This window comes from Pinus tabuliformis, chromosome 1_2 (genome assembly GCF_031772625.1).
Source record: "Pinus tabuliformis cultivar Carrire ecotype Pingquan chromosome 1_2, CPIR1, whole genome shotgun sequence".
In the NCBI taxonomy this organism is placed as follows: domain Eukaryota; kingdom Viridiplantae; phylum Streptophyta; class Pinopsida; order Pinales; family Pinaceae; genus Pinus; species Pinus tabuliformis.
In genome coordinates, this window is record NC_142298.1 from 426,738,505 (window position 1) to 426,752,363 (window position 13,859).

General features: G+C 41.4%; 2 protein-coding genes across 6 annotated transcripts in view; both read right to left on the minus strand.

Moving 5' to 3' along the window:
* The window catches only part of LOC149206174 (proline--tRNA ligase, chloroplastic/mitochondrial-like), a 279,776-nt gene that overhangs the window by 103,104 nt on the left and 162,813 nt on the right, over positions 1–13,859 (minus strand). The window lies entirely within an intron of this gene.
* On the minus strand, positions 1,013–5,154 carry LOC149206175 (uncharacterized). Its single transcript, XM_089393647.1, has 4 exons — positions 4,900–5,154; positions 2,020–3,783; positions 1,795–1,936; positions 1,013–1,690 (listed from the first exon to the last, which is right to left on the minus strand). Exons 2-4 carry the CDS (start codon positions 3,743–3,745, stop codon positions 1,207–1,209), a joined length of 2,352 nt encoding a protein of 783 aa, XP_089249773.1. The 5' UTR covers positions 3,746–3,783; positions 4,900–5,154; the 3' UTR covers positions 1,013–1,206.

The window sequence follows — 13,859 nt, forward strand, 5'->3', positions numbered from 1 at the left end:
GATACCACTATAAATATGAAATTTTGTCCTTCCAGATTGTAAACAGGTTGTGAAGTTTTATTATTATTTGGATTTGGAAGTGGTTGGGCAGGGAATTGATTTGGTCTTTGAGGAAATGGTAATGAAAGTTGTGGATTCAAATTGTGAGGTTGAGTTTGTTGAACAGGTTGAGGATAATATTGTGGAGAAAAAGTAGGATATGATTGTTGAAACTGTGGATACTGAGGATATTGAGGGTACTTTCCATAAGGATTTTGCCATCCTTGTGTGTTAAGTTATGGTATGTTCTATGCTTATAACAGTTTACTTCTTTTTCTTATTATAATCCACCGATTAGCAATCACATGTACATAAAGTAAAGTGCAGATAGAACATTAAACGATCGACAGAAAACAAGCCAAGACAAGAGACACAAGATGTGGCGGCTAGCCAGGGACAAACCCCACAATGTGTGGGGAAACCCTTTGATCAAATCTTCTTTTATCTTCAATAATTCAGCAGAGAGAAATAGTACAATAAATCTGATTCACATCAGCAGTAGCAAACCCTAGATCAGCAGCATCAGTATTAGCGGCTTCATTATCAAACTAGGGCAGACGATATCTCACAAACCGACCGTCGGATTGACTTCATTCCACCACCAAAAGTTTCGGCGTCCAGAGGAGGTTCAGATGAACCTACAGCGCAGTTCAGATGAGGAGATCTTCTAGGCCACGCAAGTCAATCTTTACTTCTGCAGTTGCGGCTTCAGTTTCAGCAGTTTCCGGCTTCAAACTAGGGCAGTCGATATCTTGCAAACCGTTCGTCGGATTGACTTCATTCCAATGTGGAAAAAGTCGCTGTCGGGATTAATTCGGCAAGGGTCCAAAAGTTGAAAAAGTCGGCAAAGTCGGGAGTTTTTTGAAAAAGTCGGCAAAAAGTCGGCAAAATTAAAAAAACACAAAATTATTCATTTTTTTTAATTTTTTTTAACATCTAGAGTATCCACAACATCAAATAAATGCATTTCCACATAAACATGTAAAGAAAGCTAATATATAATATGTATATGAAGTCTAGTGCTGCATCACATATCAAAATAGTGAATCCACTCCTGAATTTTGAGTCCTGTCTGAGTTTCAACTCTCAAGAGTCAAAATATCAACAAAAAATATAATAAATGTACATCATGAGTCATCTAAAAGTCATCAAGTAATCACTAATCAGTCACTGAGATCCTCTTCCCCTTTTACGGGAATAGGGAATGGCTTTGCCTTTTCCTCTAGAGGAAGAAGACCCTGCCCCTGAGGATACAAAAGGAAATGGACTCAATCGTCCTCTAGAAGCTGATGGAAGAGGTGGCCTCTGTGCTACGCTGCCGCTGCTGCTGCCCACCCTAGATGGTGTCACCTCCTCCTCAGCATCCTCATCCAGCTCTGCTACTGCCTCCTGACCCTGATGTTGCTCCACCTCCTCCTCCTCTATCTCTAGCTCTCCCTCCTCTGCAACTGCTACATCCTCTAGATCCACACCTAACCAATCCGGGATCGTGTCCAAGATTGGCCTCTCAGTCTCGACTCTCCATGCAGCGGTGGTATCAATATTGTCCAATGAGATGGCTTCCACATCAGTAGGTTTCTGAAGCTGTCTCACCCACAATCGAAGATTGTAGTAGACGTATACCATGTCATTGAGGCGTTTGGATTCCAATCTGTATTAGGGTCATAGATTGTAAATTAGTACTTAGAAAATTTAAATATTAAAATTAATCAAATGAATTCAAAAAATTTAATTTGAAATCTTTTTAGTTTTTACCTGTTGCGCTTTTTGGAGTGTATTTTGTCAAATACACTCCAGTTGCGCTCACACCCAGAGGAACTGCATGTTTGGCTGAGCACTCGAATGGCAAGCTTTTGGAGATTTGGTACTCTGGCACCATAGCTTGTCCACCAAGCATCTACAAGTTAAAAAAAAAATGAGAAACATAAAAAAAAACATTGAAATTCTAAACTTGAAAATTTGAAACAAACTGAAACTTACCTGGCATTTTGGTCGTCCTATTCTGAATAGCCATGTCAAAACAAAATGTGCCAGTGGCCATCCTATAGACCTCCATTTCTTTAGAAATCTCCTCACGTTCTCGCCTAGATGACACCATCCTCTCGACACAAGTGAAGAATCCATCCATCACCTCGGCATCAAATCTGAAACCACAAGCATAAGAAAATGCAGGGTTGAGGTAGACACCTGCAGCATGAATGGGGCGATGGAGGGTATTGTTCCATCGCTGATCAATCACTCCCCATATGACCTGTTGTTTCTCCAACCCCTCGTCTCCCTTATCTGCATAATAAGCACGGATGGCTTCTTTGGCCCTATCCATGGCCTCATACAAGTAGCCCATTGCGGGCTTCTCTCCATCAACCAACCGAAGAACCTTTACCAAAGGTTCTGAAATGGCACACACCTCCTCTACTCCTGCCCAAAAGCTCTGATCATATGAAACTAGTCTGCATATGCCCTCTCCCTCCGGTTTGCGGCTAATAGATAAAGAACGCCATTCCGCTGAGAGAAACATGCTCTTCACCTCCCACATAGAATTCAACAGAGACTGAAGAGATATGAAAGTAGTGGCAAATCGTGTAATGGCAGGCCGCACCAACTCTTTTTTGTTGGTGCATTTTCTCATCAAGCTAAGCACAGATGAATGATTATAAATAAATTTTGTTATGCTCTTGGATGATTCAACAATATCCCTCACAGTAGGAATTTTACCTATATCCTCCAACATCAAGTCAATGCAATGAGCAGCGCAAGGTGTCCAAAACAAGTTAGGATACCTCTCCATAAGCATCTTGCCAGCTGCAACATAATTTGCAGCGTTGTCCGTTATGACTTGGACAACATTGCTTGGGCCTACTTCCTGAATGAAGATGTCCAACAACTCACATAATAAACGTGCATCTTTAATGTGGTCAGATGCATCAACAGATTTCATAAACATTGTCCCCTTGGGACAACTAACCAAGAAGTTAAGAAGGGTCCTACCCTTCTGATCAGTCCAACCATCTGACATGACTGTGCATCCAGTGTGCTCCCATGATGCCCTAAACTCTGCCAATCTAGTAGTGCACTCAGTCTTTTCATCTTGAAGAAGAGGCCCTCTCAACTCTGCAAAGGTGGGGGCTTTGTACCCCGGGCCAACGACAGCAACAGCATCAAACATAGGCTGGTAGAATGGGTTTGTCTTGGCAATGTTGAAGGGAACATCGCTCCATAGAAGACACCTACTGACCAACTTGTCAGCTTCTGCCTTTTCCTTTTTTTTCAATGATGATCTAATCCCAGGTTGTGAACCAGCTGCTGTTCTAGGAACAAAAAAAGATGAGATAGAAGGATGAGTACCACTACCCAATGTACCCATGGGTGAGGAAGGTGATGCTGCTGTAGAAACATTGCCACTCTCAATTCCCCCCACTCTTGAGCCCCCTGCAATTTGGTTTCTTAGTGTTGCCCTGGTGTCTTTTCCTTCCTCTTTATCCATCAATGATTGAATGGCCCGTCGGATGATTTCTGGAGTTGTCTCTTTGCAAAGTTCAATATTTTGGCCTGGAATTTGCCCCAAATGGAATTTTAATCTGTTGATGCCTCCTGACATATGCTTTCCACACAATTTGCAAGTCAAATACATTCTATTGACCGTCCCAGTTTCAGGTATAACATCAGGCTCACCAAACTCCCACATAGAATCCAAAACCCTCGGCATTTTGTTTTAAACTTTGAGCTGGAATTTAAAGTTTAAACCTGGGCACAAAAAGAATGGAAAGAAATTCAAATCAGCAAAATTATAATTAGTAATTTACTAATTTGTATTGCACTCAGAATTTAGAAACAAATTAGTAAATATTAAAATAATAAATATTAAATAATAAATCATAAATGTATGTAGTATGTACAGTGAAATAATTTATTACAGTCATAATTTATACAATAATTTATTACAGTCATAAATATTAAACGAAGGCTGGAATAAAAGAGCCTGCTATAGAAAATGTTGTTGTGCCTAAAAATTTGGTGCTTTGCCTCTGTTTCAGTCCCCCCAATGGTTAGCACATTTTGATTTGATGGCTTCAGGCATTGTGTCAAAATGAAATGCGTATCACCCTCAAGTTTCAACAATGATCCTGAGCATGACTGCCCAGAAAAATCCAACAAGGGCTCCGCTTGTTCACATTTAAATTGGTCATGTGATGTATAGTCAGAGTGACCTATTCTGCAGTCTAGATTCTAGAAATGGTGACAAGCTACCATAAATGTGTTGATTTCCAGCAATTACATTACAAATGCCAAGATAGAATATGGGGGGACATGCATAATAGCATATCAATAGCAAGTTAATTGTTCATGAAGTGTGAAGTTAGACCATCCGATATTACAATATTCCAGGTATTCTAAATATTCTGCTGCATATAAGAGTCATGTTTGTTACACGTGAGTTGGGGCTTAGCAAATTATTTTCACTTCAGCTGAACTTCAATCATCTCAGGTCTAGCAATAACATCATTTTGCCATTAACATTATGGAATAAAAGGTCAGGTTATGCCAAGCAGGCCTGTAGTATGGTTCAAACTTCAAACGAAGGCTGGAATAAAACTTAAAAGAGCCTGCTATAGAAAATGTTGTTGTGCGGCTGTGCCTCCAAAATTTGGTGCTTTGCCTCTGTTTCAGACTTTCAGTCCCCCCAATGGTTAGCACATTTGATGGCTTCAGGCATTGTGTCAAAATGAAATGCGTATCACCCTCAACAATGATCCTAACTTTAAAGTTTAAACTTTACATACGTAACAGCTATATACTATATAGTATAAACAATCAGCTTGACGGCAGCAGCTAGCAAATGCACACCCGTGACCCACTTACCTTGTCAGCTTGACGGCAGCGGCTAGCAAATGCAGTGTGCACACCCACTTCGAACTGGAAACCCTCGTAGTCGTTTCTCCTCCACAGCGAACAAGCCAAGGCCCAAAACACAATGAAAAAATTAAACGACGAATTCTGGTTTTTATGCCCGCGGACGGAATTTTTTTAAGTTAGCCGACTTTTTCCCATCGACTCCCGATTTATTCCCGATTAATTCGATTTATTCCCGATTTTTTCATTTTTTAAAAAGTCGGCAAAAAGTCGGCCGATTTAATCCTTTTTTTGAAAAAATCGCATTTTGGGGAATAAATCCCGACTTTATCGCGACTTTTTCCACACTGCTTCATTCCACCACCAAAAGTTGCGGCTTTCAAAGGAGATTCAGATGAACCTACAGCTCAGTTCCAAAGAGGAGATCTTCTACGCCACGCAAGTCAATCTTTACTTCTGCAGTTGCAGCTTCAGTTTCAGCAGTTTCCGGCTTCAAACTAGGGCAGTCGATATCTTGCAAACCGTTTATCGGATTGACTTCATTCCACCACCAAAAGTTGCGGCTTTCAAAGGAGATTCAGATGAACCTACAGCGCAGTTCCAAAGAGGAGATCTTCTAGGCCACGCAAGTCAATCTTTACTTCTGCAGTTGCAGCTTCAGTTTCAGCAGTTTCCGGCTTCAAACTAGGGCAGTCGATATCTTGCAAACCGTTCGTCGGATTGACTTCATTCTACCACCAAAAGTTGCGGCTTTCAAAGGAGATTCAGATGAACCTACAGCGCAGTTCCAAAGAGGAGATCTTCTAGGCCACGCAAGTCAATCTTTACTTCTGCAGTTGCAGCTTCAAATTCAACAGCTTCCGGCTTCACATGTGTGAGAGAGAGAGACCCATTTCAGCGCAGTGGAGAAGAGACTCATATCTGTGCAGTAGAGAGAGAGAGATGTGATGAGATGAGTGAGTCCAAATGAGGAAAAGTCCTCTTATAATTATACACAACGTTGGTGGGTGAATAGATGCGACTGTTGGGCTTCTGAGCCTACATGAGTTGTAGGTCGGCTTGATAATAATTCTATAATCAAAATAAATTCATATCTCCATGAATACTTATCGGAATCGGATGATCTTTATATCAATCCTACACCTCTCGACGAGAGGAATCTAATAAAAATATTATCAGCCATGAATAAGATGACCCACATGAAGTTTTGCCCTGGTTGCCAATTTTAACACTCCCTCTCAACCATGGAGAACTTCATCTGCAATCTGTCTATCGGTCGTTACTATTCATCCATCAAATGCACTGCCCTGTACAGGCTGACCCTTGCCCTGCTCTGCTCTATTCTGCCTGTTCTGCTTTGCTCTTGCATTGTTCTGTTCTACTCTGCTTTTGTCTGAATTATGAAGAAGAAGAAATGATCGAGGATCTATCATACTGACTCAAAGTCAGTCTCAGAGTATGTACCACTGGTCCCAGACCAGTCTCAACCAACCCAAAGTCAGCGTCATAGTGAGTACAACTCCAATGGTCCCAGACCAATATCATCCTCCACTGACTCAAAGTCAGTCTCAGAGTATGTACCACTGATCCCAGACCAGTCTCAACCAACCCGAAGTCAGCGTCATAGTATGGTACAACTCCTACCACTAGTCCCAGACCAGTATCATTGATCCCAGATCAATGGAGGTCATCCTAGCGTAGGGAGTACGGTAGATACAACGATGCGTCCATCGGTACTACTATGGTCCCTAACTTCATTTCCCTGCTCATTGATCAGATGAGAGGTACTTCCCATGAGTCCCAGACTGCATGGGTAGGATGCCTCGACAGGAGAACTAATCAATCCTGTCCTCACAGGAGAACACATCAATCCTGCTACAATTGCCATGGAGAACACATCAATCCAGACCTCACAGGAGAACACATCAATCCTGCTACAATTGCCATGGAGAACACATCAATCCAGGCCTCACAGGAGAACACATCAATCCTGCTACAATCGCCGTGGAGAACACATCAATCCAGGCTGCCATGGAGAACACATCAATCCAGGCCTCACAGGAGAACTAATCATCCTGCTACACAGGAGAGCGAATCATCCTGTTCCACAAGAGAGCAAATCATCTTGTCCCACAAGAGAGCGAATCATCATGTTCTAGTGTGCACCACCAGGGGAGGGTGAGTCACCCTGTGGTCATATGTTGCTCCAGTAGGAATCGCAAGCCCTCAGAGCTCCCAGAGCTCAATGTATGCAACATGCAGGACCCTTGTACAAGGGTTTCTTGCCGACTCCAAGTCGTTTGGGAAAATCACATATTAGATCTTTCCTCGGGGCTTTGACAAGGTGTATCAACCTGTACATCATCTTAATGTGATGGAGCTTCCTTGCTCATCGACTTACCATATCCCAGATGATGTCTATTTGCTAGAGCAATTGACGAATATGGGATTCCTCAATAATCGAATCCCACCTCTGGTTGTTACAGAGAATCACAGTGGTATCCAATGTAAATCCAAATAGCTCACTGAAGAGCTTTCGCAACCAGACTGCCTCACACGAGGTTATGCTAGCAACAATATATCCTGCTTCGTCAGTGCTCAAAGCCACTGACTTCTACTTCCTGCTCATCCAGGATATCGAAGCAGATCCCAAGGTAAAACAGTACTCGGAAGTGCTCTTACGGTCCACCACACTGCCTTCCCAATCAACATCAGTATATCCAAGTAGTCTCACATCTCCGGCAATGTATCTTAATCCATGAGAGATTGTGTCTTGAAGACATCTCAGAAGATTCCTGGCATCAATCCAGTGAGGCTCAACCAAATATGAGCTCACAATGCTAACTGCAAAACATATGTTCGGACGGAGGTTCACCAAGAATATCAATGCGAATGAGTTTTTGAAACTCAGAGGCATTTCCCAAGTCTGGTCCGACATCACTACCATATAACTTCTAAAAGTTAAGATCCTCGAGGTAGTCATAGTCTTGCAGTCCATCATACCGAATCTTTCCAATATATTTACCACATATTTTCCTTGAGATAGGAAAATTTCCCTTGGCTTCTGCCACACTTCAAGTCCTTGGTCCTTCATTTCAAATTCAGAAGCCATCTCCCTCTTACATTTGTGAATGAGAGGGTTTGCACCTGTTAGAAAGAGGTCATCCACATACAACACCAGTATGAGAGGCTTGTCATCTTCAACCTTAAAGTAAAGGTTAGGATCGGCTTCACTCCCAGCTTCATCAAGTAGCTATCGATCCTCTCATACCATGCTCGGGGTGCTTGCTTCAGCCCATAAAGAGCTTTCTTCAACCTGCATACATGAGATTTTCGATCATAAATCTCAAATCCTTCGGGTTGCTCCACGTAGACCTCTTCTTTGATCGAGCCGTGCAAGAACACGGTCTTAACATCCATCTGATGTAGGTTCCATCCTTGTGAAGCCACAAGGGCTATGATCAAGCGGATGGTCGTATATCTGGCAACAGGTGCAAATATCATAGTCTATACCTCCCTTCTGGGATAAACCACGAGCAACAAAATGAACCTTATACTTTTCCATACTTCCATTTGCTGCATGCTTTATCTTGTAAAGCCATTTTGAAGTAACAATTGTCTTGTCCAGTGTCTGGGAACTATTTCCCAGACATCATTCTCCATAATAGACTCATATTCTATGGTCATAGCATCCTTCCATAGTTAATGCTTGATGACATCTGAGAATGATAAAGGTTCATTTTGTATGATCGTGCTCATGATTGTCAGGTATCCCTGATACCTGTTAAGTTTCTTACTTTGATGGAAGGTTCCTCAGGGTGCAGCATGTCCTTCAGCATCATTAAGTATCCCCCTAAGCCATGAAGGCCTCTTCCTAGAAGAGGAAGGCTCATGTGAATGAGGATCAATCGGATCCATGGGTTCTTCTACATCAGGCATTGATTCATCATCGTTTTCTTTCGGTTCCCTGGTGTCAGCTTCTTAAGAGCTACTCAAAGTCAGCAGATTTTCCACCTTGCTGAGAGCCATATCTTTGTCAAAGGTGACATCATGACTAATCACGACTTCCCTTTGACCGGTGGTGAACATTTCTTCAGGAGTTTAGGAACCCAATGCTTGATGAGGGCATCAATTTGGTACATATACGACGGTGATTATAGTTTCAGCCCATAGAAACTTTGGAAGTCTTTGATCATGTAGCATGGCCCGGACAACTTCCATCATCGTGTGGTTCTTCCTTCCTGCCACACCATTCTGCTTAAGAGTATGTGGTGTAGTAGTCTCCCTCTTAATGCCAGCCTCAGATATGCCTGAGTGAACCAACTGTAATACATCGGAGGTCTTGCTTTGGCTTGAGGGGAACGGTCCCCTTTTGAGCTTTCCTTTGACACATCCCGGACATACACCTTCTTTCTCTACTTGGAATTCGGGCATCCCTGTCACCATTTGTTTTACACCAAGTAGAGCTTTGTAATGAAGGTGGGCAAACCTCTGATGCCAAAGTTCGGACTGAAGAGTTGTGTCACAAGACATGACACCTAGCAGACTTCCATTGACCTGATATGATGAATCAACACTAAACCCAAGAGTAAAGGCATTTCCATATACATACCTTGCCATTGCTTAAGGTTACCTTGTAGCCTTTGTCTTCCATTGCCGAGATGGACACTAGGTTCTTTTTTAGGTCAGGTGCATTTAATACATCCTGGACTTTCTAGCCTTCTTGAATGGTTGTCTTCTTCCTCGATCCCCAGCTCTCCTCTTACCTTTGCTGTTGAATTTGTCATTCCTTTGATTTGCCATCAGAGGGATTTTGATCATTGTCCCGGTGTGAGTCCTTTCTATCAGGGCACTCCCTTGCATAGTGACCTGCTTTATCGCAGATGTAACATCATCCTTTTCTTCCACCCTTAGGTCCAGCCTTTCCTTTTGATTTAGACCCAGAATTATTTCTTTTCTTAGCATGAGAAGAAAAAGCAGCAGGAGGACCTTTAGGCAAGGGCATTTCCTGCTCTTCTACCCTTGTTTGTTCTTGAATGCATCTAGCCATTAATTCCTCGAAACTAGGAATTACATTATTGTTCAGAAGAGTAGTCCTGAACACATACCATTCAAATGGCAATCCTCCAAGAGTTGTGAGTGCCATTTCTCTGTCAGTAATAGTTTCCCCAATAGATAGGAGATCGTTCTTGATCTCAATGATTCTTAAGAAGTATGCTTGCATACTTTCATCTTTACCCTTCTTGATTTCCCTCAACTTATTTCTAAGAAACAAAACTTGATTTGCATCATTAACTTTAAATAAACTCACCAGTCTGTCGTAGATTTCCTTGGAGGTGTCTAGATCAGAGATGTAGGCCACCAAGCGCTTGTCGATAGAGTCCCGGATGATCTTCTTTGTTTTGACTTCTCCATTTTTCCATTTGTTCCAGGCAGCAGCAGATGTATTTGATGAAGGCTCAACAATATTTCCTCTTACATGGTCCAGCACTCCTTGATTTTCAAGGGTTAGATCGATAGACATCTTCCATCCGTGATAGTTAGCTTTCTCACGGAGCTTGTCTTCGGCAGGAAAGAGCGTTGAGGACCCCATAGTTCTTTTAGGATAGCCTTGCCAATCTTCTCTTCAATGATTGCTCTTGCTCTTGCTTGGGCTTTGTCTTCACCTCAGCTCTGATACCATGTTAAGTTATGGTATGTTCTATGCTTATAACAGTTTACTTCTTTTTCTTATTATATTCCACCGATTAGCAATTACATGTACATAGAGTAAAGTGCAGATAGAACATTAAACGATCGACAGAAAACAAGCCAAGACAAGAAACACAAGATGTGGCGGCTAGCCAGGGACAAACCCCACAATGTGTGGGGAAACCCTTTGATCAAATCTTCTTTTATCTTCAATAATTCAGCAGAGAGAAATAGTACAATAAATCTGATTCATATCAGCAGTAGCAAACCCTAGATCAGCAGCATCAGTATTAGCAGCTTCATTATCAAACTAGGGCAGACGATATCTCACAAACCGACCGTCGGATTGACTTCATTCCACCACCAAAAGTTTCGACTTCCAGAGGAGGTTCAGATGAACCTACAGCGCAGTTCAGATGAGGAGATCTTCTAGGCCACGCAAGTCAATCTTTACTTCTGCAGTTGCGGCTTCAGTTTCAGCAGTTTCCGGCTTCAAACTAGGGCAGTCGATATCTTGCAAACCGTTCGTCAGATTGACTTCATTCCACCACCAAAAGTTGCGGCTTTCAAAGGAGATTCAGATGAACCTACAGCTCAGTTCCAAAGAGGAGATCTTCTACGCCACGCAAGTCAATCTTTACTTCTGCAGTTGCAGCTTCAGTTTCAGCAGTTTCCAGCTTCAAATTAGGGCAGTCGATATCTTGCAAACCGTTCGTCGGATTGACTTCATTCCACCACCAAAAGTTGCGGCTTTCAAAGGAGATTCAGATGAACCTACAGCGCAGTTCCAAAGAGGAGATCTTCTAGGCCACGCAAGTCAATCTTTACTTCTGCAGTTGCAGCTTCAATTTCAGCAGTTTCCGGCTTCAAACTAGGGCAGTCGATATCTTGCAAACCGTTCGTCGGATTGACTTTATTCCACCACCAAAAGTTGCGGCTTTCAAAGGAGATTCAGATGAACCTATAGCGCAGTTCCAAAGAGGAGATCTTCTAGGCCACGCAAGTCAATCTTTACTTCTGCAGTTGCAGCTTCAAATTCAACAACTTCCGACTTCACATGTGTGAGAGAGAGAGACCCATTTCAGCGCAGTAGAGAAGAGACTCATATCTACGCAGTAGAGAGAGAGAGAGATGTGATGAGATGAGTGAGTCCAAATGAGGAAAAATCCTCTTATATTTATACACAACGTTGGTGGGTGAATAGATGCGACTGTTGGGCTTCTGAGCCTACATGAGTTGTAGGTCGGCTTGATAATAATTCCATAATCAAAATAAATTCATATCTCCATGAATACTTATCGGAATCGGATGATCTTTATATCAATCCTACACTTCTTGACGAGAGGAATCTAATAAAAATATTATCAGCCATGAATAAGATGACCCACATGAAGTTTTGCCCTGGTTGCCAATTTTAACATTGTGACCAAGGTTGTGGCCAAGATTGCCAAGTCATTGGGGTGGTTCAGTTACTTTGTGATGGTTGTGCAGATGGTTGAGTGTTAAAACCTTGAGATGTATTTCGCTGTGGATTCTGCCAGGGTCTTTTAGCAATAAAACAAAGAGGGTCTACCTGATTTGGTACTCCTTGATAGACAGCTTTAAGACCTGGTATTGAAGGACATTCTTTTGTATCATGATTTTTCACACATATAACACAAGTTTCCACACTCTTTAAATCAAGAGGACATTCTCTCAAGGCATGTTTCTTTCTGCACATAGGGAAAAAAATGGACAATGCAACATTTTCAGCTTTTTGCTTGTTTTGTATTTTAAGGGTGTCAATTTGTTCACTAAGACCAAGATAAAACTACCTTTACCTGCCCATGGGGAACTTATGCTTACCAAGTACTTCCTTTTGGATTATGTAATGCACCTGCTGTTCCTGGTCTTTTTATGCTCAATTCCCTAATTGTCTTTGCAAAAATTGGTATTTCCTTAATGGCTTGTAGCAAAGGGATTTTTATGCAAACATTCTTCAGTTCATCTAACATGTCATAATCAGGCAATAAAATATGTTTTTCTACCCCTTCATCAATTTTTAATCTCTCAGGAAAAGGTGGTTTTGAAACAGATACTGAAGGTTGTTCCATAATAGGAGTTGAGTTATTTGAATGTGTTGGAGTAACTTGTTTTTGAGTTTTTTCTTTTTCATTAAGAGACTTCTCTTCTTCAGAGATCTTTTCTTTTTCACTTTCCTGAATAACAACTGATGGGGAATTTTTCTCTAATATTCTACCAGATCTAAGTTGAACATTGTTTAGATCCAATGGAGTTATCATGTAAGTTTGGAAATTTTGTCCTTCCGTATTGTAAACAGGTTGTGAATTTTTATTATTTGGATTTGGAAGTGGTTGGGCAGGCAATTGGTTTGGTCTTTGAGGAAATGGTAATGAAAGTTGTGGATTCAAATTGTGGGGTTGAGTTTGTTGAACAGGCTGAGGATAATATTGTGGAGGAAAAGTAGGATATGATTGTTGAAATTGTGGATACCAAGGATATTGAGGGTACTTTCCATAATGATTTTGCCATCCTTGTGACCAAGGTTGTGGCCAAGATTGCCAAGGCATTGGGTAGTCCAATTACTTTGTGATGGTTGTGCAAATGGTTGAGTGTTAAAACCTTGAACTGTATTTGGCTGTGGATTCTGCCAGGGTCTGTTAGCAATAAAACAAAGAGGGTCTACCTGATTTGGTACTCCTTGATAGATAGCTTTAAGGCCTGGTATTGAGGGACATTCTTTTGATCATGATTTTCCGCACAGATAACACAAGTTTCTACACTCTTTCAATCAAGAGGACATTCCCTCAAGGCATGTTTCTTTCTGCACTTAGGGCAAAAAATGGACAATGCAACATTTTCAGCTTTTCACTTGTTTTGTATTTTAAGTGTGTCAATTTGTTCACTAAGACTCCCTAAAATATTTGTTTTAAAACTATCAAACAAATTACCTAATTCTGACCTACTTACTGTCCCAGTTGTAGATTTATTAATCCTTGATAAAAGAGGATCTCTTGGGTTTTTCCCATTTCTTGCTTTGCCTCTTGAAATGTGTATGCATAGCTCACAAATTTCTCCGAGTGTCAACTGATAAATGTCTCCCTTACCCATTAGATTGAGAAGATCAATCCTCTCATCTCTAATGGATTTCAATACGAGAGCTTTCAAAGTTTCCTCATCTAGATTATTCATTTTTTCCCTTTTAACATTATAAACAAATCTTTCAACGAAGTCTTCAAGATTTTCATCTTCTTTTTGTACCATTTTAAAGACTTCAT

Excerpts from the sequence above, each read along its gene's own strand:
- LOC149206175 (XM_089393647.1), bottom strand. The coding sequence starts at position 3,745 with ATGCCGAGGGTTTTGGATTCTATGTGGGAGTTTGGTGAGCCTGATGTT. Across the intron at positions 1,937-2,019 it reads TAGGACGACCAAAATGCCAG|ATGCTTGGTGGACAAGCTAT; the intron begins GTAAGTTTCAGT and ends TTTAACTTGTAG. Across the intron at positions 1,691-1,794 it reads CACTCCAAAAAGCGCAACAG|ATTGGAATCCAAACGCCTCA; the intron begins GTAAAAACTAAA and ends ACCCTAATACAG.